General features: G+C 46.3%; 1 protein-coding gene across 2 annotated transcripts in view; it reads left to right on the forward strand.

Moving 5' to 3' along the window:
• The window catches only part of myom1a (myomesin 1a (skelemin)), a 78,319-nt gene that overhangs the window by 40,424 nt on the left and 13,894 nt on the right, over positions 1-24,001 (forward strand). For both annotated transcript variants that reach the window (XM_042308388.1, XM_042308389.1), the window contains 15 exons: positions 206-380; positions 593-714; positions 1,551-1,747; positions 2,754-2,880; positions 4,445-4,626; positions 4,855-4,969; positions 5,355-5,511; positions 5,672-5,778; positions 6,954-6,998; positions 9,225-9,361; positions 9,607-9,751; positions 10,103-10,162; positions 10,780-10,847; positions 19,543-19,668; positions 21,875-21,962. In XM_042308388.1, the coding sequence (XP_042164322.1) occupies positions 206-380; positions 593-714; positions 1,551-1,747; positions 2,754-2,880; positions 4,445-4,626; positions 4,855-4,969; positions 5,355-5,511; positions 5,672-5,778; positions 6,954-6,998; positions 9,225-9,361; positions 9,607-9,751; positions 10,103-10,162; positions 10,780-10,847; positions 19,543-19,668; positions 21,875-21,962 (1,851 nt within the window). The remainder of the gene's footprint in view (positions 1-205; positions 381-592; positions 715-1,550; positions 1,748-2,753; positions 2,881-4,444; positions 4,627-4,854; positions 4,970-5,354; positions 5,512-5,671; positions 5,779-6,953; positions 6,999-9,224; positions 9,362-9,606; positions 9,752-10,102; positions 10,163-10,779; positions 10,848-19,542; positions 19,669-21,874; positions 21,963-24,001) is intronic.

Here is a 24,001-nt window from a genome sequence, read left to right on the forward strand (position 1 = left end):
GAGATAAAGACATATTGAGATATATGCTGGACTATAGAGAGATATACTGTAGATATATACAGTAACTCTGCTGGGATGACTGAGGCCTCTTCTGCTACTGGAGATATCACTGTAGGAGACATGCTGGGTGAGTAGAGAGATAAAGACATATTACTATATATACTGGACTACTGTACTCTGCTCCCCCCATCTCCCTCGCTCTCAGACCTGCCTGCGGCCCCCGGCCCAGCCGTAGCCACTAGGAACACAGATACATCAGTCGTTGTTTCCTGGGGGGCGTCTAAGGATGTAAAACACCTGGTGGGATATTACATCAACTATACTGTGGCGGGCAGTGATGTCTGGACACCCGCAAACAACAAGCCTGTTAAAGGAACCAGGTACGTTACATTATAGCAATTCAATCAATCACCCAATCAACCATTTATTCATTTTTTCATTCATTAAATCTTCCTTTCATCCAATATTTCCTTCATTAATTCATCCATCCATTAATTCATTCATTTTTTTCATTCAAAAATCAATCAATAAATCAGTCATTCATTCATTCAATAATCCAAATCAATAACCATACGTATTCCTGTCCCAATAGGTTTGTGTGCCACGGTCTGAACACAGGAGAGTCGTGTGTGTTCCGTGTGAAGGCGGTGAACGCAGCAGGGTACAGTCACAGCTCTTTGGAGTCGGAGGCCGTGGTCGTCAAGGCTGGCATCGGTAAGACTTTACAGAACTGGATTTACTGTATAGATTGCAATATAACAAAGAAGGAATATGAGGTGAAGATCTTGGGGGTTTCAGTTGTTGCTTTTAACAGTACGCTACTATTTCTCACTGTATTCCTCAGCTCTGTTAGTCCAGATCTTTAGCATGTATTTCTCACTGTATATAAGACAATTCCTCAGCTCTATGTTTGTCCAGAACTGTAGGATGTATTTCTCAGTGTATATAAGACAATTCCTCAAAAGCCAAAGCTATCCGCCCTGTCCCATCCTCCCCTCCCTGTCCCATCCTCCCCTCCCTGTCCCATCCTCCCCTCCCTGTCCCATCCTCCCCACCCTGTCCCATCCTCCCCTCCCTGTCCCATCTGCCCTGTCCCATCCTCCCCTCCCTGTCCCATCCTCCCTGTCCCATCCTACTTGTCCCATCCTCCTCTCCCTGTCCCATCTCCCTGTCCCATCCTCCCCTCCCTGTCCCATCCTCCCCTCCCTGTCCCATCCTACCTGTCCCATCCTCCCCTCCTTGTCCCATCCTCCCTCCCTGTCCCATCCGCCCTCCCTGTCCCTTTCTCCTTGTCCCACCCCCTCCCTGTCCCATCCGCCCTGTCCCATCCGCCCCTCCCTGTCCCATACCCCCTGTCCCATCCTCCCCTCCCTGTCCCATCCTCCCTCCCTGTCCCATCCTCCCCTCCCCTGTCCCACCCTCCCTCCCTGTCCCATCCTCCCCTCCCCTCCCTGTCCCACCCTCCCCTCCCTGTCCCATCCTCCCCTCCCCTCCCTGTCCCACCCTCCCTGTCCCATCCTCCCTGTTAACCTGAGGTAACCCCCCCCCAGCCATCCCTGGTGTCCCCAGTGGAGTCCACCTGATGGAGGCAGCTCGTGACTACATGGTGTTAGCCTGGAGGGAGCCGGTGGTGACCGGGGGAGCTGACATCAGAGGATACTTTGTGGACTACAGGACAGTAAAGGGTGGAGTTGGAGGACAGTGGCATGAACTCAACCCCAAGGCTGTCACCTGTACTTCCTATAAGGTAAGGCATTTTAAGACAAATGGCAAATGGCATAGAATTAACAATGAAGTACTCTTCTTTTGGCTCTGGCCAAACAAATGTTTTTGTTCTAAATTGATGGATTGATACATTGCACTATTACAGCGACGGGGTAGTAGTGTGTTATTAAAGCTGTAGGGTGCGTTGATAAAGCCTCTAACCTTCCTGGGTGTGTCCTTCCTGGGTGTGTCCTTCCTGGGTGTGTCCTTCCTGGGTGTGTCCTTCCTGGGTGTGTCCTTCCTGGGTGTGTTCCTGGGTTCCTGGGTGTGTCCTTCCTGGGTGTGTCCTTCCTGGGTGTGCTCTGTGTGTCCTTCCTGGGTGTGCTCTGTGTGTCCTTCCTGGGTGTGTCCTTCCTGGGTGTGTCCTCCTGGGTGTGTCTTCCTGGGTGTGTCCTTCCTGGGTGTGCTCTGTGTGTCCTTCCTGGGTGTGCTCTGTGTCTCCTTCCTGGGTGTGCTCTGTGTGTCCTTCCTGGGTGTGTCCTTCCTGGGTGTGTCCTTCCTGGGTGTGCTCTGTGTGTCCTTCCTGGGTGTGTCCTTCTGGGTGTGTCCTTCCTGGGTGTGCTCTGTGTGTCCTTCCTGGGTGTGTCCTTCCTGGGTGTGTCCTTCCTGGGTGTGTCCTTCCTGGGTGTGCTCTGTGTGTCCTTCCTGGGTGTGCTCTGTGTGTCCTTCCTGGGTGTGCTCTGTGTGTCCTTCCTGGGTGTGCTCTGTGTGTCCTTCCTGGGTGTGCTATGTGTGTTCTTCCTGGGTGTGCTATGTGTGTCCTTCCTGGGTGTGCTATGTGTGTCCTTCCTGGGTGTGTCCTTCCTGGGTGTGCTATGTGTGTCCTTTCTGGGTGTGCTATGTGTGTCCTTCCTGGGTGTGTCCTTTCTGGGTGTGTCCTTTCTGGGTGTGTCCTTCCTGGGTGTGTCCTTCCTGGGTTTGCTATGTGTGTCCTTCCTGGGTGTGTCCTTCCTGGGTGTGTCCTTCCTGGGTGTGCTATGTGTGTCCAGGCAGAGAACCTGAAGGAGAACTTGTTCTACCAGTTCCAAGTGCGAGCCATCAACATGGCCGGGGTCAGCGAGGCCTCTCTGCCCAGCGCAGCTCTAGAGTGTAAAGAATGGACCATTGCTAAGCCAGGTACCCTTACCCTATACCCTAACCTTACCCTATACCCTAACCCTATACCCTAACCTTACCCTATACCCTAACCTTACCTTATACACTAACCCTATACCTTAACCTTTCCCTATACCCTAACCTTACCCTAACCTTACCCTATACCCTAGCCTTACCCTATACCCTAACTTTACCCTATACACTAACCTTACCCTATACCCTAACCTTACCCTATACCCTATACCCTAACCCTATACCCTAACCTTACCCTATACCCTAACCTTACCTTATACACTAACCCTATACCTTAACCTTTCCCTATACCCTAACCTTACCCTAACCTTATCCTATACCCTAACCTTACCCTATACCTTAACCTTACACTACCCTATATCCTATACCCTAACCTTACCCTATACCCTAACCTTACCCTATACACTAACCTTACCCTATACCCTAACCTTACCCTAACCTTACCCTATACCCTAACCTTACCCTATACCCTAACCTTACCCTATACACTAACCTTACCCTAACCTTACACTATCCTATACCCTTTAACCTATACCCTAACCTTACCCTAACCTTACCCTATCCACTAACCTTACCTTAACCTTACCCTATACCCTAACCTTACCCTCTACACTAACCTTACCCTATACACTAACATTACCCTATACCCTAACCTTACCCTATACCCTAACCTTACCCTCTACACTAACCTTACCCTATACACTAACATTACCCTATACCCTAACCTTACCCTATACCCTAACCTTACCCTATACACTAACCTTACCCTAACCTTAACCTATACCCTAACCTTACACTACCCTATATCCTATACCCTAACCTTACACTACCCTATATCCTATACCCTAACCTTACCCTAACCTTACCCTATACCCTAACCTTACCCTATACCCTAACCTTACCCTTACCCTATACCCCTAACCTACCCCCTAACCTTACCCTAACCTATACCCTAACCTTACACTACCCTATACCCTAACCTTACCCTATACCCTAGCCTTACCCTATACCCTAACCTTACACTACCCTATACCCTAACCTTACCCTATACCCTAACCTTACACTACCCTATCTCCTATACCCTAACCTTACCCTAACCTTAACCTATACACTAACCTTACCCTAACCTTACCCTATACCCTAACCTTACCATATACCCTAACCTTACACTACCCTATATCCTATACCCTTTAACCTATACCCTATCCCTGGAGTGTAAAAAATGAACAATCTTTAAGCCACGTACGCTTCTACCCTACCACAGAACAATTCCTCACAGGATCAGAACTAGAGGGTTTTCCTGGTCAAGCAGGGTTGGGGTCAATTACAATTCAAGAAGTACACCAAAATTCCAATTATCTTCAATGCCTTTCGATTAGGAACGCTGAAATTCAGTTAAATTTCTTACTGGAATTTAATTGGAATTGACCCCAAACCTCTGGTCAAGTTACATGGTCAGACTTAGGAACGGATGTACAGTACAGTAACCTCTACCTGTCTGTCTCTCCCGGTGCTCCCCATGGTCGCTCTCTCTACCTGTCTGTCTCTCCAGGTGCTCCTCATGATCTCCATGTGTTGGAGGTGCGTGACAGTTCCCTGGTGTTGCTGTGGGAACCCCCTACCTTCGATGGCCGTACTCCTGTTAACGGCTTCTATGTGGACATCAAGCAGGCCGTGGCAGGGGAGGACTGGAAGGGAGTACATGAGAAGGCCACCAAGTTGAAGTACATGAAGGTTAGGATGTGTCCAAATATCTGCCATAGAGGACCCTGTCTATACCCATACCTGTCAGCATTCTATAGTGGTCCTTGGGAAGGCCACCAAGGTTAGCGTTCCATCGATTCCAAGTAGTTTAGGACAAAGCCACCTGATGGCTTCCTGGAAAGTCAGATGGTGGAGTTGTAGTGTGTTAGCTAACAGCAATGTGTGTTGTTCCTCTCCCTCCTTGTGTGTGTTCTCCAGGTCAATGGTCTGATTGCAGGCAGGTCCTATGTGTTCAGGGTGCGTGCTCAGAACCTGGCTGGAGTGGGAAAGACTTCTGCTGTGTTAGGACCTGTTCTGGCTCTAACCATGCCTGGTGTGTACAGTAGTTCTGTCTGTCTGTCTGTCTGTCTGTCTGTCTGTCTGTCTGTCTGTCTGTCTGTCTGTCTGTCTGTCTGTCTGTCTGTCTGTCTGTCTGTCTGTCTGTCTGTCTGTCTGTCTGTCTGTCTGTCTGTCTGTCTGTCTGTCTGTCTGTCTCTGTCTCTCTGTCTCTCTGTCTCTCTGTCTCTCTGTCTCTCTGTCTCTCTGTCTCTCTGTCTGTCTCACGACTTCTATGTAGAGTGAACAATGAGGGGGGCTTGGTTCTAATATTCTAGGTCCGTGCTTTTATTGATGTAACTATTGGGTTAATAAAGGTATTTTTAAAATCAAATCTCTTCTCCTTCTCTGTTTCTCTCCTCTATGTAACATGTACCCCACAGGTACTCATGAGATAATACTGGATGTGGATGATGATGGTGTGATCTCCATGATCTTTGAGTGTTCTGAGATGGCCGAGGGGTCAGAGTTCATCTGGTCTAAGAACTACAAGACTCTGACAGACACCTCCAGACTCACCATCGTCACAGAGGGGGGCAAGTAAGTACTGTTTCTAAACCATGGTCACAGAGGGGGAGAAGTAAGTTCTGTTTCTATACCATGGTCACAGAGGGGGAAAGTAGGTTCTGTGTGTCCTTTGCCTGGTGCTCCAGTCTGTTTCTGCTCTCTGTGTTAGTTCATTGTCATGCTGTCTCCTCAGGTCCAGAGCAATCTTTAATGCTCCTAGTCTGGAGGACCTTGGTATCTTCTCCTGTGAGGTTACCAACACTGTTGGAGTCTCAGCCAGCTACACTCTAACGGAGGCTGGTGAGTCCCTGTCCCATTTCGCTGTTCTACATTAGTTTCTAGGAGTAGGGGCTATGGATGGGGTTAGGATTGGAATTGTGTCAGAAACATTCTGAGGAGGTTGAGTCAGTCCTTCCTGGCTGTCTCAGATAACATATAATCAGGTCTGAGTGACCTCAGATCTTTGGAAGGAGGAGGCAAGGGTTTGGGGAGTGAGTAGGGGAAGCTTAGCTTCTGAGTGATGTATTCTCTTCATGGTCCGGTTACTAACAGCTGCATCACATTAGCTTTTAGTGACGTGCAGATAGAGGTTTAATTTCCTCATCACCTACAGTATATGCAGATTGAAGTCGTTCTTATTGTGAAGAAGAAAATAAACATCTGTAGAAAACAGACGGAAAACCAATTATGTAATCCCTGACTGGACACAATAATCCGTCGTCTCACGATTATGACCTCGTTCCTGTCTGTTGGTGTGTCAGAGAGGAAGAAACAGGAGGGAAATGACAATAAAGGATTGTGTTTGGTATGGTGTGAAAATTAGTGGGAGGGGGTAAGGAGAGGAGGGGCGAGTGGAGGTGGGAAAATTAGAGGGAGGGGACAAGGAGAGGAGGAGGGAGTGGAGGTGTTAAAATTAGAGGGAGGGGGTAAAGAGAGGAGGAGGGAGTGGAGGTGTTAAAATTAGAGGGAGGGGGTAAAGAGAGGAGGAGGGAGTGGAGGTGTTAAAATTAGAGGGAGGGGTAAAGAGAGGAGGAGGGAGTGGAGGTGTTAAAATTAGAAGGAGGGGGCAAGGAGAGGAGGAGGGAAATTAGAGGGAGGGTACAAGGAGAGGAGGAGGGAAAATTAGAGGTAAGGGGGCAAGGAGAGGGAGGGAAAATTAGAGAGAGGGGGTAAGGAGATGGAGGGAAAATTAGAGGGGAGGGTAAGGAGCAGAAGGGAGTGGAGGTGTTAAAATTAGAGGGAGGGGTAGGGAGAAGAGGAGGGAAAATTAGAGGGAGGGGGTAAGGAGCGGGAAGGGAGTAGAGGTGTTAAAATTAGAGGGAGGGGTAGGGAGAAGAGGAGGGAAAATTAGAGGGAGGGGGTAAGGAGCGGGAGGGAGTGGAGGTGTTAAAATTAGAGGGAGGGGGTGGAGTGTGAAAGAGATGCTGACAGTCATGGTCGTCACCAATGTTGTTGGTGATGTTGTTGATTGACAGGTCTGAAGCGTCTCCTGGACATCAGCCACGAGCACAAGTTCCCCAGTGAGTATTCGTCATTGCCCAGCATTCCCGTGCTACACTGTTCTGATCTAGACCGTCTCCTCTCCAGAGCTATACAGTAGTCTCTCCTCCCAGTCTGTTCTGACTCTGTCCCCATGTTTCTCCTCCTTCACTCTGTCCCCCTGTCTCTCCCCCTTCACTCTGTCCCCCTGTCTTTCCTCCTTCACTCTGTCCCCCTGACTCTCCTCCTTCCCGCTGTCCCCCTGACTCTCCTCCTTCACTCTGTCCCCCTGTCTCTCCTCCTTCCCGCTGTCCCCCTGACTCTCCTTCTTCACTCTGTCCCCCTGTCTCTCCTCCTTCACTCTGTTCCCATGTCTCTCTCTCCTTCACCCTGTCCCTGTTTCTCCTCCTTCACTCTGTCCCCCTGTCTCTCCTCCTTCACTCTGTCCCCGTGTCTCTCCTCCTTCACTCTGTCCTCCTTCACTCTGTCCCCCTGTTTCTCCTCCTTCACTTTGTCCCCCTATTTCTCCTCCTTCACTCTGTCCCCCTGTTTCTCCTTCTTCACTCTGTCCTTCACTCTGTCCCCCTGGTTCTCCTCCTTCACTTTGTCCCCCTGTTTCTCTTCCTTCACTTTGTCCCCCTGTTTCTCCTCCTTCACTCTGTCCCCCTGTCTCTCCTCCTTCACTCTGTCCCCCTATCTCTCCTCATTCACTCTGTCCCCCTGTTTCTCCTCCTTCACTCTGTCCCCCTGTTTCTCCTCCTTCACTCTGTCCCCCTGTCTCTCCTCCTTCACTCTGTCCCCCTATCTCTCCTCATTCACTCTGTCCCCCTGTTTCTCCTCCTTCACTCTGTCCCCCTGGTTCTCCTCCTTCACTTTGTCCCCCTGTTTCTCCTCCTTCACTTTGTCCCCCTGTTTCTCCTCCTTCACTTTGTCCCCCTGTTTCCCTCCTTCACTCTGTCCCCCTGTCTCTCCTCCTTCACTCTGTCCCCCTATCTCTCCTCATTCACTCTGTCCCCCTGTCTCTCCTCCTTCACTCTGTCCCCGTGTCTCTCCTCCTTCACTCTGTCCTCCTTCACTCTGTCCCCCTGTTTCTCCTCCTTCACTTTGTCCCCCTATTTCTCCTCCTTCACTCTGTCCCCCTGTTTCTCCTTCTTCACTCTGTCCTCCTTCACTCTGTCCCCCTGGTTCTCCTCCTTCACTTTGTCCCCCTGTTTCTCCTCCTTCACTTTGTCCCCCTGTTTCTCCTCCTTCACTCTGTCCCCCTGTCTCTCCTCCTTCACTCTGTCCCCCTATCTCTCCTCATTCACTCTGTCCCCCTGTCTCTCCTCCTTCACTCTGTCCCCCTGTTTCTCCTCCTTCAATCTGTCTCCATGTCTCTCCTCCTTCACTCTGTCCCCCTGGTCTCTCCTCCTTCACTCTGTCCCCATGTTTCTCCTCCTTCACTCTGTCCCCTGTCTTTCCTCCTTCACCCTGTCCCCATGTTTCTCCTCCTTCACTCTGTCCCCCTGTCTCCTCCTTCACTCTGTTCCCCTGTCTTTCCTCCTTCACCCTGTCCCCATGTTTCTCCTCCTTCACTCTGTCCCCCTGTCTCTCCTCCTTCACTCTGTCCCGTCTCTCCTCCTTCACTCTGTCCCGTCTCTCCTCCCTCACTCGGTCCTCCTTCACTCTGTCCCCTGTTTCTCCTCCTTCACTTTGTCCCCCTGTCTCTACTCCTTCACTCTGTCTCCATGACTCTCCTCCTTCACTCTGTCCCCCTGTCTCTCCTCCTTCACCCTGTCCCCATGTTTCTCCTCCTTCACTCTGTCCCCATGTCCCCATGTCTCTCCTTCTTCACTCTGTCCTCTGTCCCCCTGTTTCTCCTCCTTCACTTTGTCTCCCTGTCTCCCCTCCTTCACTTTGTCCCCTGTCTCTCCTCCTTCACTCTGTCCCCCTGTCCCTCCTCCTTCACTTTCCCCCTGTCCCTCCTCCTTCACTCTGTCCCCCTGTCCTCCTCCTTCACTTTGTCCCCATGTCCCTCCTCCTTCACTCTGTCCCCCTGTCCCTCCTCCTTCACTCTGTCCCCCTGTCCCTCCTCCTTCACTCTGTCCCCCTGTCCCTCCTCCTTCACTCTGTCCCCCTCTCTCCTCCTCTCATTCTGTTCCCCTGACTCTCCTCCTCTCACCCTGTCCCCCCGGTCTCCATTCTGTCCCCCTGTGTCTCCACCCCTCACCCTGTCCCTCCTCCTCTCACTCTGTTCTGATGCTGTCTCACTCTCTCCTCCTCCCCAGTCATTCCCTTCAAGACTCAGATGGCCATGGAGCTCCTGGAGAAGGGTCGTGTGAGGTTCTGGACCCAGGTTGAGAAGTTCACCACTGGCTGCCATGTGGACTATGTCTTTAACGATGCGATCGTAGAGAACGGAGAGGTGAGGAAACACAAACATCACGGTCAGAAAACACACTCACACACATCTCAATCATCAACACACACACACATTATGGTCAGAATATACACACACACACACACACACACACACACACACACACACACACACACACACACACACACACACACACACACACACACACACACACACACACACTTGTAAGAACACTCCCAAGCAAGCATGTTCTCACATGTAGATTTCTGTGTCACATTTCCCTCCTCTAGAAATACCAAATGAACTTTGACAAGAACTCAGGCATTATTGAGATGTTCATGGACTCTCTCGCGGTCACAGACGAGGGAACATTCACCTTTAACCTCGTGGACGGGAAGGCCAAGGGGTCCACCAGCCTGGTGCTGATTGGAGAAGGTAAGGCCACACCCCACCTGTTACCATGACTGCCACCACAGGGGTTCAGTCACCATGCCTACCACAACTAGTGGGTGTGGCTCTGATAGCAGTGACATGTTGTGTCCACTAGGGGGTAGGAGAAGACCAGTAGTATTTAGACTCAAACTGCATGTTCATGTGATGGCTTTGGTGTAGTGTTGGTTCCTATTCTGACAACTGTCTGGGGGAAAGTGTTGTAGTGGTGAAATATGGCTGTGTTCCTATAGGTTACTATTCTCACAACTGTTTATTATTTATTTTGTTATATTTATTGTATTATTATTATATATTATATTTATTAATTATGTGTAACTTCTTCTACTTCACCAGAGTTCAGAGAGATCCAGAAAAAGTCTGAGTTTGAACATGCTGAATGGATCAGAAGACAAGGTGTGGAATATATTGTTTTGCACTTGTCATGTTGTTAGATGATTGATATTATATTGCTGCAGAGTGCTGTCCTGTAGCGGTATTAACTCTGTCTGTTGTCTGCAGAGTGCTGTCCATTAGCAGTATTAACTCTGTCTGTTGTCTGCAGAGTGCTGTCCATTAACAGTATTAACTCTGTCTGTTGTCTGCAGAGTGCTGTCCTGTAGCGGTATTAACTCTGTCTGTTGTCTGCAGAGTGCTGTCCTGTAGCGGTATTAACTCTGTCTGTTGTCTGCAGAGTGCTGTCCAGTATTAACTCTGTCTGTTGTCTGCAGAGTGCTGTCCATTAAGTATTAACTCTGTCTGTTGTCTGCAGAGTGCTGTCCTGTAGCGGTATTAACTCTGTCTGTTGTCTGCAGAGTGCTGTCCTGTAGCGGTATTAACTCTGTCTGTTGTCTGCAGAGTGCTGTCCTGTAGCGGTATTAACTCTGTCTGTTGTCTGCAGAGTGCTGTCCAGTAGCGGTATTAACTCTGTCTGTTGTCTGCAGAGTGCTGTCCTGTAGCGGTATTAACTCTGTCTGTTGTCTGCAGAGTGCTGTCCAGTAGCGGGAATTAACTCTATCTGTTGTCTTTCTCAGGTCCTCACTTCGTGGACTATCTTGGTTTCCAGGTCACCCCAGAATGCAACGTGCTGCTGAAGGCCACGGTAAGGTTCTATAACAGTAAGGTTCTATGACGGTAGGGTTCTGTCTATGACGGTAGGGTTCCATATTTCACTGTAAGGTTTGATCTGTGATGGTAATGTTCTATATACGATAAGGATGTATGACGGTAGGTTTTATCTATGACGGTAGGTTCTATCTATGACGGTAGGTTTTTATCTATGACTGTAAGGTTCTATCTATGACGGTAGGTTTTATCTATGACGGCAAGGTTCTATCTATGATGGTAGGGTTATATCTATGACGGTAGGTTTTTATCTATGATGGTAGGGTTATATCTATGATGGTAGGTTATATCTATGACGGTAGGTTTTGTCTGTGACGGTAAGGTTCTATCTGTGACGGTAGGTTTTATCTATGACGGTAGGGTTTTATATCTATGACGGTAGGGTTTTATATCTATGACAGTAGGGTTCTATCTATGACAGTAAGGTTCTATCTATGACGGTAAGGTTCTATCTATGACGGTAGGGTTTTAATCTATGACGGTAAGGTTCTATCTATGACGGTGGGGTTCCATATTTGACTAAGGTTCGATCTATGATGGTAACGTTCTATATATGATAAAGATGTATGACGGTAGGTTTGATCTATGAAAGTAGGGTTTTATCTATGACGGTAAGGTTCTATCTATGATGGAAGGTTTTATCTATGATCGTAAGATTCTATCTATGACGGTAGGATTCTATCTATGATGGAAGGGCTCCATATTTGACTGTAAGGTTCGATCTATGATGGTAATGTTCTATATATGGTAAGGATGTATGACGGTAGGTTTTATCTATGAACGTAGACACATTTCAGTTGGACAACTGACTAGGTATCCCCCTTTCCCTTCCCTATGTCAGGTCAAGACCGTAGGGTTATATCTATAACAAAGGTTCTATGGTGGTAGGTTTCCATCTTTAACAGAAGGACTCTGTCTGTGACGGTAAGGTTCTATCTATGACGGTAGGTTTTATCTATGATGGTAAGATTATATCTATGACGGTAGGTTTTATCTATGACGGTAGGTTTATTCTATGTCGGTAGGGTTATATTTATGACGGTAGGATTCTATCTATAGGGTTATCTCTATAACAAAGGTTCTATAATGGTAGGTTTCCATCTTTAACAGAAGGACTCTGTTTGTGACGGTTAGGTTGTATCTATGATGGTAGTATTCTATATATTACTGTAAGGTTCTATGACGTAAGGATCTACAGTGCCTTGCGAAAGTATTCGGCCCCCTTGAACTTTGCGACCTTTTGCCACATTTCAGGCTTCAAACATAAAGATATAAAACTGTATTTTTTTGTGAAGAATCAACAACAAGTGGGACACAATCATGAAGTGGAACGACATTTATTGGATATTTCAAACTTTTTTAACAAATCAAAAACTGAAAAATTGGGCGTGCAAAATTATTCGACTTTATATGTTCTCCAAGTTGAGAGAGCAGCTGCTGCTGCGTTGGCTGAAGCTGCAGCCTTTGAAGAAGTTGTAGGATCAGAATGCAGAGAGCTTCGCAAAGAACTAGACACAGGGACACAGCCCTTAAGTCCAGTCCAACGTACATGTGAGTATGTGCAACAACATGCTAGGCCCTACTTTGCTGAACTTCCATTTGAAGTGGAGAAACAAGAGCTTAGTGTTGACCCAGCTACAAGTACCAAGTACCTCCTACGACGTGAGATGGTGAGTTCCGGACTCCTGAAGTTTGATGATCGCCCTGAAAATTATTGGGCATGGAAAGCATCCTTTCTCAATGCGATCAGAGACTTGAATGTATCAGCCAGGGAAGAGTTAGATCTAATTACCAAGTGGCTAGGGGCAGAGTCATCTGAGCAAGCAAACAGAATTAGATCTGTCCATATTTTCAACGCAACAGCAGGACTTAACATGGTCTGGCAACGACTAGAAGAGTGCTATGGTACACCCGAAGTGATCGAGAATGCACTGTTGAAGAAAATGGATGATTTTCCAAAACTGGCTAACAAAGACAATCACAAACTAAGAGAACTAGGTGACATTCTTCTCGAACTGGAGTGTGCTAAAGTAGAAGGGTACCTTCCAGGCCTCGCTTATCTGGACACATCTCGGGGGGTAAACCCTATTGTAGAGAAACTTCCATTCAGTTTACAAGAAAAATGGATAGCACAGGGATCCAAATATAAGGAGGACTATCGGGTAGCATTCCCACCATTCTCGTTCTTCTCGAGATTCATCAGGAACCAGGCGAAAATAAGAAATGACCCCAGCTTCACCCTCTACACCTCAACTAACCAGGTGTCCATGAAAAGTGAGAAACCTGCCAGGTACAGCAGCAAGACACCTGTGACTGTATACAAGACAGATGTGTCATCTGAGGCCTCAGACCACCAAACCAAACCCAGTAAGACAAAGGTTGAAAACCCTGACCGTCACTGCCCAATACATAACAAGCCTCATCCTCTTAAAAAGTGTCGTGGGTTTAGATACAAAACTCTAGATGAGCGCAAATCATATCTCAAAGACAATGGCATTTGTTTCCGATGTTGTGGGTCAACTCAGCACAGAGCTAAAGACTGTAAGGTTTCAATCAAGTGCTCTGAGTGTGACAGCGACAGGCATCTTGCTGCTCTGCATCCAGGCCCAGCCCCTACAAATACAGACACCGCTACAGCAGAAACAGAGCATGGCGGGGAGCAAGGTGACGATGCTCTTCTATCTGTCACCTCAAAGTATACAGAGTTCTGTGGTGAGGCAGTCAATCCAAGATCATGTTCAAAAATATGCCTAGTCAAAGCTTATCCGGCTGGGAAAAGAGAGAAAGCTGTCAAAATGTATGTAGTGCTTGATGAACAGAGTAACACATCTCTGGCCAAGACAGAGTTTTTCAGTCTCTTCAACATCAATGACAACTCTGCTCCATACACCATGAAGACGTGTTCTGGGGTAACAGAGACTTCAGGCAGGAGAGCCGTCAACTTCATGGTAGAGTCTATAGATGGACACATGCAGCTCACTCTCCCTACTCTGATAGAGTGTGATATGATGCCAGACGATAGGATGGAGATTCCCTCCCCCGACATTGCGTATCATCATCCCCATCTGCAACCAGTTATGGACAGAATTCCAGCTGTGGACCCAGATGCTCCCATCCTCCTGCTCTTAGGACGAGACATCTTAAGGGTACACAAGGTACGAGAGCAAATCAATGGGCCCCACGACACTCCTTATGCACAGCGACTCGACCTCGGGTGGGTCATCGTAGGTGAGCTGTCTGGGAACGGCTCACCGACCAGCCAATGTTAACGTGTTCAGGACAAACATACTTCAAAATGGTCGCACATCCTATCTGAGCCCTTGCCCTGACATCATCCAGGTGAAAGAGAACTACAACAGCGTAGCTCAGAAACACATCTCTCCCTCTACAGTGCACTTGAGAGATCCAAACACAACTGTGAACACAGACAGCCTGGGATGTTCCGTGTTCGACAAAACACAAGACGATGATAAACCAGCACCATCAGTGGAGGACAAAGCCTTCTTGGACATTATGGACAAACAGGTTTTCCAGGATGATGGAAACAACTGGGTGGCTCCACTACCCTTTCGCCCCACTAGACGTCGCCTTCCTAATAACAGGGAGCAGGCCATGAACCGTCTCACATCACTTCGCAGGACTTTAGACAAAAAGCCTGACATGAAGCGTCATTTTATTGACTTCATGCAAAATATGCTGGATAACGACCAAGCCGAACCTTCACAGCCACTAGAGGGAGACGAAGAACGTTGGTATCTGCCCATATTTGGTGTTTACCATCCACAAAAGCCTGAACAAATACGAGTAGTATTTGACTCCAGTGCTAAGTGTCAAGGCGTGTCACTTAACGATGTTCTGCTCAGTGGTCCAGACTTAAACAACACACTCTTGGGTGTCCTAATGCGTTTCCGCAAGGATTGCATTGCACTAACAGCAGATGTGCAACAAATATTTTACTGTTTTGGTGTACGTGAGGATCACAGAGATTACTTAAGGTTTCTCTGGTGTGAAGATAACAACCCAGATAGAAACATAACCGAGTACAGGATGAAAGTGCATGTGTTTGGGAACAGCCCTTCACCAGCCGTAGCCATCTACTGCATGAGACGAGCAGCGCTACAGAGTGAGAAGGAACATGGGTCAGAACCCAAGCAATATGTAGTGAGGAACTTCTACGTCGATGATGGTCTGACATCAGTAGCTACTACAGAAGAAGCTATCAACATTCTAAGAAAAACACAAGCAATGTTGGCGGAGTCCAACATGAAACTACACAAGATTGCATCCAATAGCAAAACAGTTATGGAAGCCTTCCCTATGGAGGACCGTGCGAAAGACTTAAAAGATCTGGACCTAGGAGTGGATCCTCTCCCCTTTCAACGGAGTCTGGGACTTTCCTGGAACCTGGAAACAGACAGCTTCTCATTCCAAGTGTCCCACAATGAGAAGCCTTTTACGCGGAGAGGCATCCTGTCCACAGTGAATAGTCTTTATGACCCCCTTGGGTTCGTAGCTCCAATAACAATGCAAGGTAAAGCCTTAATCAGAGAACTCTCTTCTGATCAGAGTGAGTGGGATGCCCCTCTTCCCACAGAAAAAGAAGAGAAATGGAAAATGTGGAAGGAATCTTTGATGGAGTTGGAACATATGAATATTCAGCGGACCTACATCCCAGTCTCCTTGTCTACCACTCAAAGAAGAGAGCTACACATCTTCTCGGATGCCTCTACAGTAGCCATAGGAGCGGTAGCCTACCTGAGAGTTATTGACTCGGAAGGTCAATGCCATGTTGGATTTGTCATGGGGAAATCAAAATTGGCCCCTCGTCCGGCCCACACTATCCCACGCCTAGAACTGTGTGCGGCTTTGCTAGCTGTTGAGATGTATGAACTGATCAAAGACGAAATTGACATTGATATACATGCAGCCAAGTTCTACACAGACAGTAAGATAGTTCTCGGTTACATCCACAATGTCACCAAAAGATTCTATGTTTATGTTGCCAATAGGATAACTCGCATCAGGAAGTCTACCCATCCAGATCAGTGGTGCTATATAAACACTGACAGCAATCCAGCAGACCATGCAACCAGGCCCATACTTGCTGCGCTCTTAAAACACACTAGTTGGTTCTCAGGTCCACCGTTCCTGACCCAAACAAACTCGAGTAAGCCTGAGAACATCAATTTTGACCTTGTAGAGCCTCACACAGATGCAGAGATTCGACCAGACGTCACTGTCTTTGCCTCTAAAGTTTCTGGAGCTCAACTCGGCTCTCATCGCTTTGAGAGGTTCTCAAGCTGGAAAACTCAATCGAGCCACAGCACGACTCATTCATGTTGCAAGATCCTTCCATGAAGGTGCAGACAACACCAGCTGCAGAGGCTGGCATGACTGTAATAAACCATGCGGTACAAGTGAGTTGTCACAAGCCAAAACAGCAATCATTCACTGTGTACAACATGAAGCCTTCAGAGAGGCATTGAAAAAGGAAAAGAGTTCCCAAAGCAAAGTACACTCAAAAAGCTGAACCCTGATTGATGAGGATGGGTTGCTGAGGGTGGGAGGCCGCTTATCCTCCGCCGACATGTTACAAGACGAAAAACATCCTCTCATCATACCACGGACACATCATGTTGCCACTCTGCTGGTAAGACATTATCACGAGCAAGTGGCTCACCAAGGCCGTCATTTTTCAGATGGAGCTATTCGAGCAGCAGGCTTCTGGATTATTGGGAGCAAACGTCTGGTCTCTGGTATCATTCACAAGTGTGTCACCTGCCGCAAGGTTAGAGGGAGGTTAGTTGACCAAAAAATGGCTGACTTGCCTGCAGACAGACTCACATCTGAACCACCATTCACCAGCGTTGGACTTGATGTGTTTGGACCATGGAATGTCATAACTCGTCGCACTAGAGGTGGTAGTGCAGACTCCAAGCGCTGGGCGGTGCTCTTTACATGTATGTCTACTAGAGCAGTCCATATCGAGCTTATCGAATCCATGTCCACATCCAGCTTCATCAACGAGCTGAGGCGTTTTTTCGCTATCCGTGGTCCAGCAAAAGTGCTACGGTCTGACCGAGGTACAAACTTTATAGGTGCCTGCAGGGAACTGGGTATCGACACAAATGACTCGGAACTGACTAAATACCTCTCAGATAAGGGATGTACTTGGATATTTAATCCTCCACACTCGTCTCATATGGGTTGGTTCTTGGGAGAGACTCATTGGGGTTGCCAGACGTATTCTTGATGCTATGCTGTTTCAGACGGGCTCCACTCGTCTCACACATGAGGTCTTGAGCACTCTTATGTCTGAAGTTATGGCAATAATCAATGCGAGACCCTTAGTGTCAGTATCAACCGACCCTGACATGCCTACCATTCTCACACCCTCAATGTTACTTACACAAAAGACCAGCGCTACCTCAGCCCCTTCTGGATACTTCAGCATGAACGACCTTCATGGAAAACAGTGGAAGCAAGTCCAGTGTCTCGCTGACACCTTTTGGAAAAGGTGGAGACAGGAGTACCTGACAACGCTGCAGAGACGCAGAAAATGGACTGCAGAAAAGCCAAATGTAAAAGTGGGAGATGTTGTCTTATTGAAAGACAGTCAGGCACACAGAAATGACTGGCCAGTCGGGCTTGTGGTAAAAACCTTTCCCAGTACTGACAAAAAGGTTAGGAAAGTAGAACTAAAAATTGTCAAGCAAGGAGCTGCTAAGGTGTTTCTGAGACCAATCTCAGAGATTGTTGTTCTTCTTTCTGAAGCATCCTAGAGACAAAAGATAAAAATAGAAAGGACATTATTTGTTTCTTGATATGTTTTATTTCATAGTGGCACAATTTCATTATGCCAGGCGGGGAGTGTGCTGCCATCCTGTTAGAAGGTAACAGATTGTAATAAAATAATGGTTAAATTGGATTTTCATTGTGTTCAATGGTGTTATTTGACCCCTAGTGGCGCTTTCTGGTACTTAGAAAGACGACGCAAACAGGAAGTACAGAATTTGTTTTGCACGCATAGAAGCAGCTACAAACAACGCTACGGTGCAGGTCTTTCAATGTAGTTATTTCTTGTCACGCTTCAGCCTTGGAAACATATTTGTTTGTAAGTTCGATTCAAGCATTTAGCTAATGATGATAATCTTGTTATTGATAGAGTTGCTTACATATCAATATTGGTTGCATTTACTCACAAATTGCAATGCCTTTATGTATGTCGTTAGCTGTATTACTTTGCTCGTGCGTCATGCAAACGAATTGTAAAATATACAATACTGTAGTTTTGTTACTGTTCCTAGTGTAATATGCTTTGTTATTCTACATATGAGTAACAATTAGCTATATGGTTTGGCATCATGCCAGATGCATGGTACCTTAGCACGTGCTTTGTATTTATGCAACTTCAAATGTTTAATGTACAGCTACAGTATGTCGGTGTGAATTGAATACTAAAGTATATTCTTTTCTGTATTTTGCAGTTTCACAACATAAACGTTTTCAATATATTCATTCAAGAAAAGTCACGCCTTGGGAGTTTTATTGAAGACTTAGTTGTTAGCTATCTGTCTAGTTTTGCATGGGAACGCAACTCAAGGGCAGAATAATGACAGTACCCTACTGTCATAGATAGAACATAACAGAAATGTTATATCTATGATGGTAGGGTTCTATCTATAATGGTTGGACTCGGTCTATGATGGTAAGGTTCTATGATGAATCAAGAAGGTAGGATTATATTTATGACTGTGTGGTTCTATGATGGATCAAGACGGCAGGGTTCTATCTAACAGAAAGGTTATGTGACGGTAGGGTTCTATCTAACAGAAAGGTTATACGATGGTAGTGTTTTATCTATGATGTTAGGCTTCTATCTTTGACGGTAATGTTCTATGACGGATCAAGACGGTAGGGAACTGTCTATGACTGAAGGATTCAATTATGGGTTACGATAGGGTTCTATCTATGACAAAGGTTCTATGGCAGGAGGGTTCTACCTTTAACAGAAGGGTTCTGTCTGACTTTTAGGTTCTATCTATAATGGTAAGTTTCTATCTATGACAGTAGGGTTCTATCTATAATGGTAAGTTTCTATCTATGGCAGTAGGTTTTTTAAATTTATGACAGTAGGGTACTATCTATGACGGTATTGATCTATATATTACTGTAATGTTCTTTGACGGTAAGGATCTATCTTTGATGGTAGGGTTTTATCGATGAAGGAATTAATTATATTTAAAAAATATATATATATAAATTATTTTTGCTGGATCTCAGAAAGAGTAACTGCTGCCTTGGTAGGAACTAATGGGGATCCTTAATAAACCCCAGGAAGAGTAGCTGCTGCCTTGGCAGGAACTAATGGAGATCCATAATAAATACAAATACAAAACAACCAATATGTTCGTGAGAGTCTCCGCTTTCGATGGTGGGGTCATACAGATGTTTTTATGAGAAGACCGATTTTCGGGACGTCTCCTAGTCTGACGAACACCACTGTACCTCTGCCACCTTCCTCCAAACATCAGAGGATGCGGTGGATTGAGACACAACCCATGCAAAAAGACATATCTTTATCTTAACCTGAAGGAATCATGCTATTTAGATAGGGGGGTCCATTAAGTCCTCAGTGTGCTGACGGTGTCTCTGTGTCTCTCTCCCTGTAGATAGGAAACATCAGGCCAGAGACAGAGATCAGATGGTACAAAGACGGACTGGAGATTGAAGAGGATGATGCTGATTACAAGAAGATCGAGATGAAGGACGAGGTGTTGATCTTCAACATCGGAAAGGTCAGGAAGTTGCAGTGGGGGAGGGGGGTAGACAGATGGGGAGAAGACCTGGGTCACATACATAATGTCCTCTACTTCCAAACTACTCAAGGTCAGGAAGTTGCAGTGGGGGAGGGGGTAGACAGATGGGGAGAAGACCTGGGTCACATACATAATGTCCTCTACTTCCAAACTACTCAAGGTCAGGAAGTTGCAGTGGGGGGGGGGGTACACAGACGGGGAAGGTGCCTCTGATGTAGCTTGTCCGTATAATGGAACCAATGCGCAAGCTCCACCCGCCCTGCATGCTGGTCAGACTAAAATGAATCACAGCTCAAGTATTTACCATCCAGTAGGTTATGTCTTTAACCCAGGTCTGATGTTGTGAAGGGTTCAGTTGACTTTTGAAGCGCATTGCTTCTAACCCAGCTATGCAACGCTATACAATATGCTATCAGTCTAACGCCTACCATAACTACTGTATGCTAACGGCTTAAATTTACAGCCTACTACGCTACTATAGTGTCCCTCCCTGACACACATACTCTTACATGATGACAGTTTGCTTATATCATGTCATACCAGACACTCCTATGCTGTCAGCATACAGTTAGAATAATAGGACTGATGTCTATGGTTGTCACTCTCAGTAGATTAAATGTGAGCATGTGCTGTTTGGAGATGCTTCCAAAAAAACAGCTATTTTATTATGACACTTTCTAATGTCGAAAACAGGGCTCCACCAACCCTCTTCCTGGAGATCTACCATCCTGTGGGTTTTCAGTTCAACCCTAATTTAACACACCTGATTCTACCAATTAGCTGCTCAACAAGAACTTATCTAGCTGAATCATATACACTAAATTAGGACTGGAATGAAAACCCACAGGACAATAGATCTCCAGGAACAGGGTTGGACTGAGAACCTACAGGACAGTAGATGAAAACTGTTGTACATATTAAAACTACTATTAAAATGGCCAGAAACAAAGACCTTTCTTCTGAAACTTGTCAGTCTATTCTTGTTCTGAGAAATGAAGGCTATTCCATGTGAGAAATTGCCAAGAAACTAACGATCTCGTGCAATGCCGTGTACTACTCCCTTCACAGAACAGCGCAAACTGGCCCTAACCAGAATAGAAAGAGGCCCCGGTGCACAACTGAGCAAGAGGACAAGTACATTAGTGAGAAACAGACGCCTGACAAGTCCTCAACTGGTAGCTTCATTAAATAGTACCCGCAAAACACCAGTCTCACGTAAACAGTGAAGAGGCGACTCCGGGATGCTAGCCTTCTAGGCAGAGTTCCTCTGTCCAGTGTCTGTGTTCTTTTGCCCATCTTAATCTTTTCTTTTTATTGGCCAGTCTGAGATATGGCTTTTTTTGCCTAGAAGGCCAGCATCCCGGAGTCGCCTCTTCACTGTTGACGTTGAGACTGGTGTTTTGCGGGTACTAATTAATGAAGCTGCCAGTTGAGGACTTGTCAGGCGTCTGTTTCTCAAACTAGACACACAAATGTACTTGTCCTCTTGCTCAGTTGTGCACCGGGGCCTCCTACTCCTCTTTCTATTTCTCACATGGAATAGCCTTCATTTCTCAGAACAAGAATAGACTGACGAGTTTCAGAAGAAAGTTACTTGTTTCTGGCCATTTGGATCCTGTAATCGAACCCACAAACTCTGATGCTCCAGATACTCAACTAGTCTAAAGAAGGCTAGTTTTATTGCTTATTTAAATCAGCACAACAGTTTTCAGCTGTGCTAACATATTTGCAAAAGTGTTTTCTAATGATAATTTTGCCTTTTTAAAATGATAAACTGGGGTTAGCTAACACAACGTGCCATTGGAACACAGGAGTGATGGTTGCTGATAATGGGCCTCTATACGCCAATGTAGATATTCCATTAAAAATCAGCCGTTTCCAGCTACAATAGTCATTTACAACATTAACAAATGTCTACACTGTATTTCTGATCAATTTAATGTTATTGTAATGGACAATTTTTTTTTTCTTCTCTTTCAAAAACAAGGACATTTCTAAGTAACCCCAAACTTTTGAATGGTAGTGTACATTTGGGCATTACTTTTGGCCAGAACTATGAGACTGTATAGGGAATAGGGTGTGATTTGGAACAGAGCCTCAGATTGCCTCTGTAATTGATGAGGGCTGGGTGAGTGTCTCTCCAGGTCTCTGACTGTCCTACTCTCTGACTCCAACCCTGTTCCAGTTGTCCAAAAAGGATGCAGGTGTGTACGAGGTGAAGCTAAAGGATGCCAGAGGAAAAGACAAGAGCATGTTCAACCTGACTGAAGCAGGTACTGCGACACCTCTACTGTGTTCTAGAACAACCTATGTCATGTATATACTGTGTTCTAGAACACCTTTGTCATGGCTCTACTGTTTTCTAGAACAGGGTTTCCCAAACTCTGACCTATGGCCCCCCCTGGGTGCTTTGGTTTTGCCCTAACACTACACAGCTAATTAAAATAAACTCTGAAGATGACTTGGTTATTTGAATCATCTTCTGTACGGGGGAGTTTTGCTAAAAGCCCTGATGCTCAATCTGAACAGTAACACTTGTCGCTTGCGGTACGGTTTTGTAAGCACAAGGAAATTATCTTTCATATGAGACAAATAAATAAACTCTAGGTTAAACAGTGCGTCATTCGAGATGGATCCTGCCGGGACAGGATCCGGCTCCTCTCTGTTTTGGACTGTTTCAGTACGGAACTCATTTGCCCTGGTCTGGTACCTCTCTGGTACCTTTCTCACTGTTTACAATGTAAAAATTCCAATTAAAGCGATCAGTGTTAATTCGAGTTGCCTCTTCTGTAATTCTCCTGCCCCCTAAAAAAACGTAATGTGAAAACATGCCTGATATTCTAAGAATTGATTAGTGTTGGACCGGCCCAGGTTTATGGTTTGGCCTGATATTCTAAGAATTGATTAGTGTTGGACCGGCCCAGGTTCATGGTTTGGCCTGATATTCTAAGAATTGATTAGTGTTGGACCGGCCCAGGTTTATGGTTTGGCCTGATATTCTAAGAATTGATTAGTGTTGGACCGGTCCAGGTTTATGGTTTGGCCTGATATTCTAAGAATTGATTAGTGTTGGGCCGGCCCAGGTTTATGGTTTGGCCTGATATTGTAAGAATTGATTCGTGTTGGGCCGGCCCAGGTTCATGGTTTGTGCAACACTGTAGCCTAGAGACAGACCAGTGTGTGGCCATTGTGGTGCAACACTGTAGCCAAGAGACAGACCAGTGTGTGGCCATTGCTCTGGTGCAACACTGTAGCCAAGAGACAGACCAGTGTGTGGCCATTGCTCTGGTGCAACACTGTAGCCAAGAGACAGACCAGTGTGTGGCCATTGTGGTGCAACAATGTAGCCTAGAGACAGACCAGTGTGTGGCCATTGCAGTGGTGAAAGAGAGAAGCACAACTGAATGTCTCACATAACTAACTAACTAACGAGTTACTGAAATGAAATCATTCAGATTACTACACCAGGAGTCGGCCTGTAATTTAGCCACAGAGGATCAATAGCTTATTATTTATTTTTTAAATGTATTTTTAAATAGCCTAGCTGTGGCTATTATGTGTAGTCCAATCACAGTGTAAGACTACAGTTGGGAAAGTGCGGCAAATTTATCAGTGAACAACGTGCAGCCAAAACAGGACTTTTGCAATATTTCAAATACAGTCGCAGGAAAACACAGGTTGGAAAGCAAATGGCTCCTGCTGGAAAGAGGAGCTAATCTGTCTGTAGGCTACCAAAATATGTAATCCAAATAGGCCTATTGAGCAAACAACAACGGAGATATAGGCTTTTGGCAGAAGCACATCAGCCACTGCCGGTGAGTGAGCTGAGCTTGCAGAGGTCAGGGCATTCATATTTCTTGCACTTCGCAGAGGAGAGCTGTTGTGAAGTAAGTTGTTAAGGAAGTGAGTTCGTGTTTATACAGGACCTCCCGCCCCCACCTACTGTCAACCAATCATGTAAATGTGGGGCTATACAGAGCAATATCCCGAGGACGCTGCATTGTTACAAAATTCGGGAGGCGCAAGGCATGCAGTACAGAGCTCAATTTGGCTTCTGCATCACAACCTCTGTACGGAGCCTCTGGACCACATTGTTGGATAAAGCATAAATATTATTGAGGTGCTTTTTTTTCATGCGTTCCGGTACCTCAGAGCCACCCAGGTCAAACCCCTCTCGGCTCACTTTTTGTTCCAGGACATCCCGATTTACAAATTAAGAACTGGGATTAGGGTTAGTGTTCCCACACAGCCATATCTCCATTATAGAGTGATTGTTTACAGAAGACAATGCTATCTAGCATGCTCCAACACC

This window comes from Oncorhynchus tshawytscha, linkage group LG28 (genome assembly GCF_018296145.1).
Source record: "Oncorhynchus tshawytscha isolate Ot180627B linkage group LG28, Otsh_v2.0, whole genome shotgun sequence".
Lineage (NCBI taxonomy): Eukaryota > Metazoa > Chordata > Actinopteri > Salmoniformes > Salmonidae > Oncorhynchus > Oncorhynchus tshawytscha.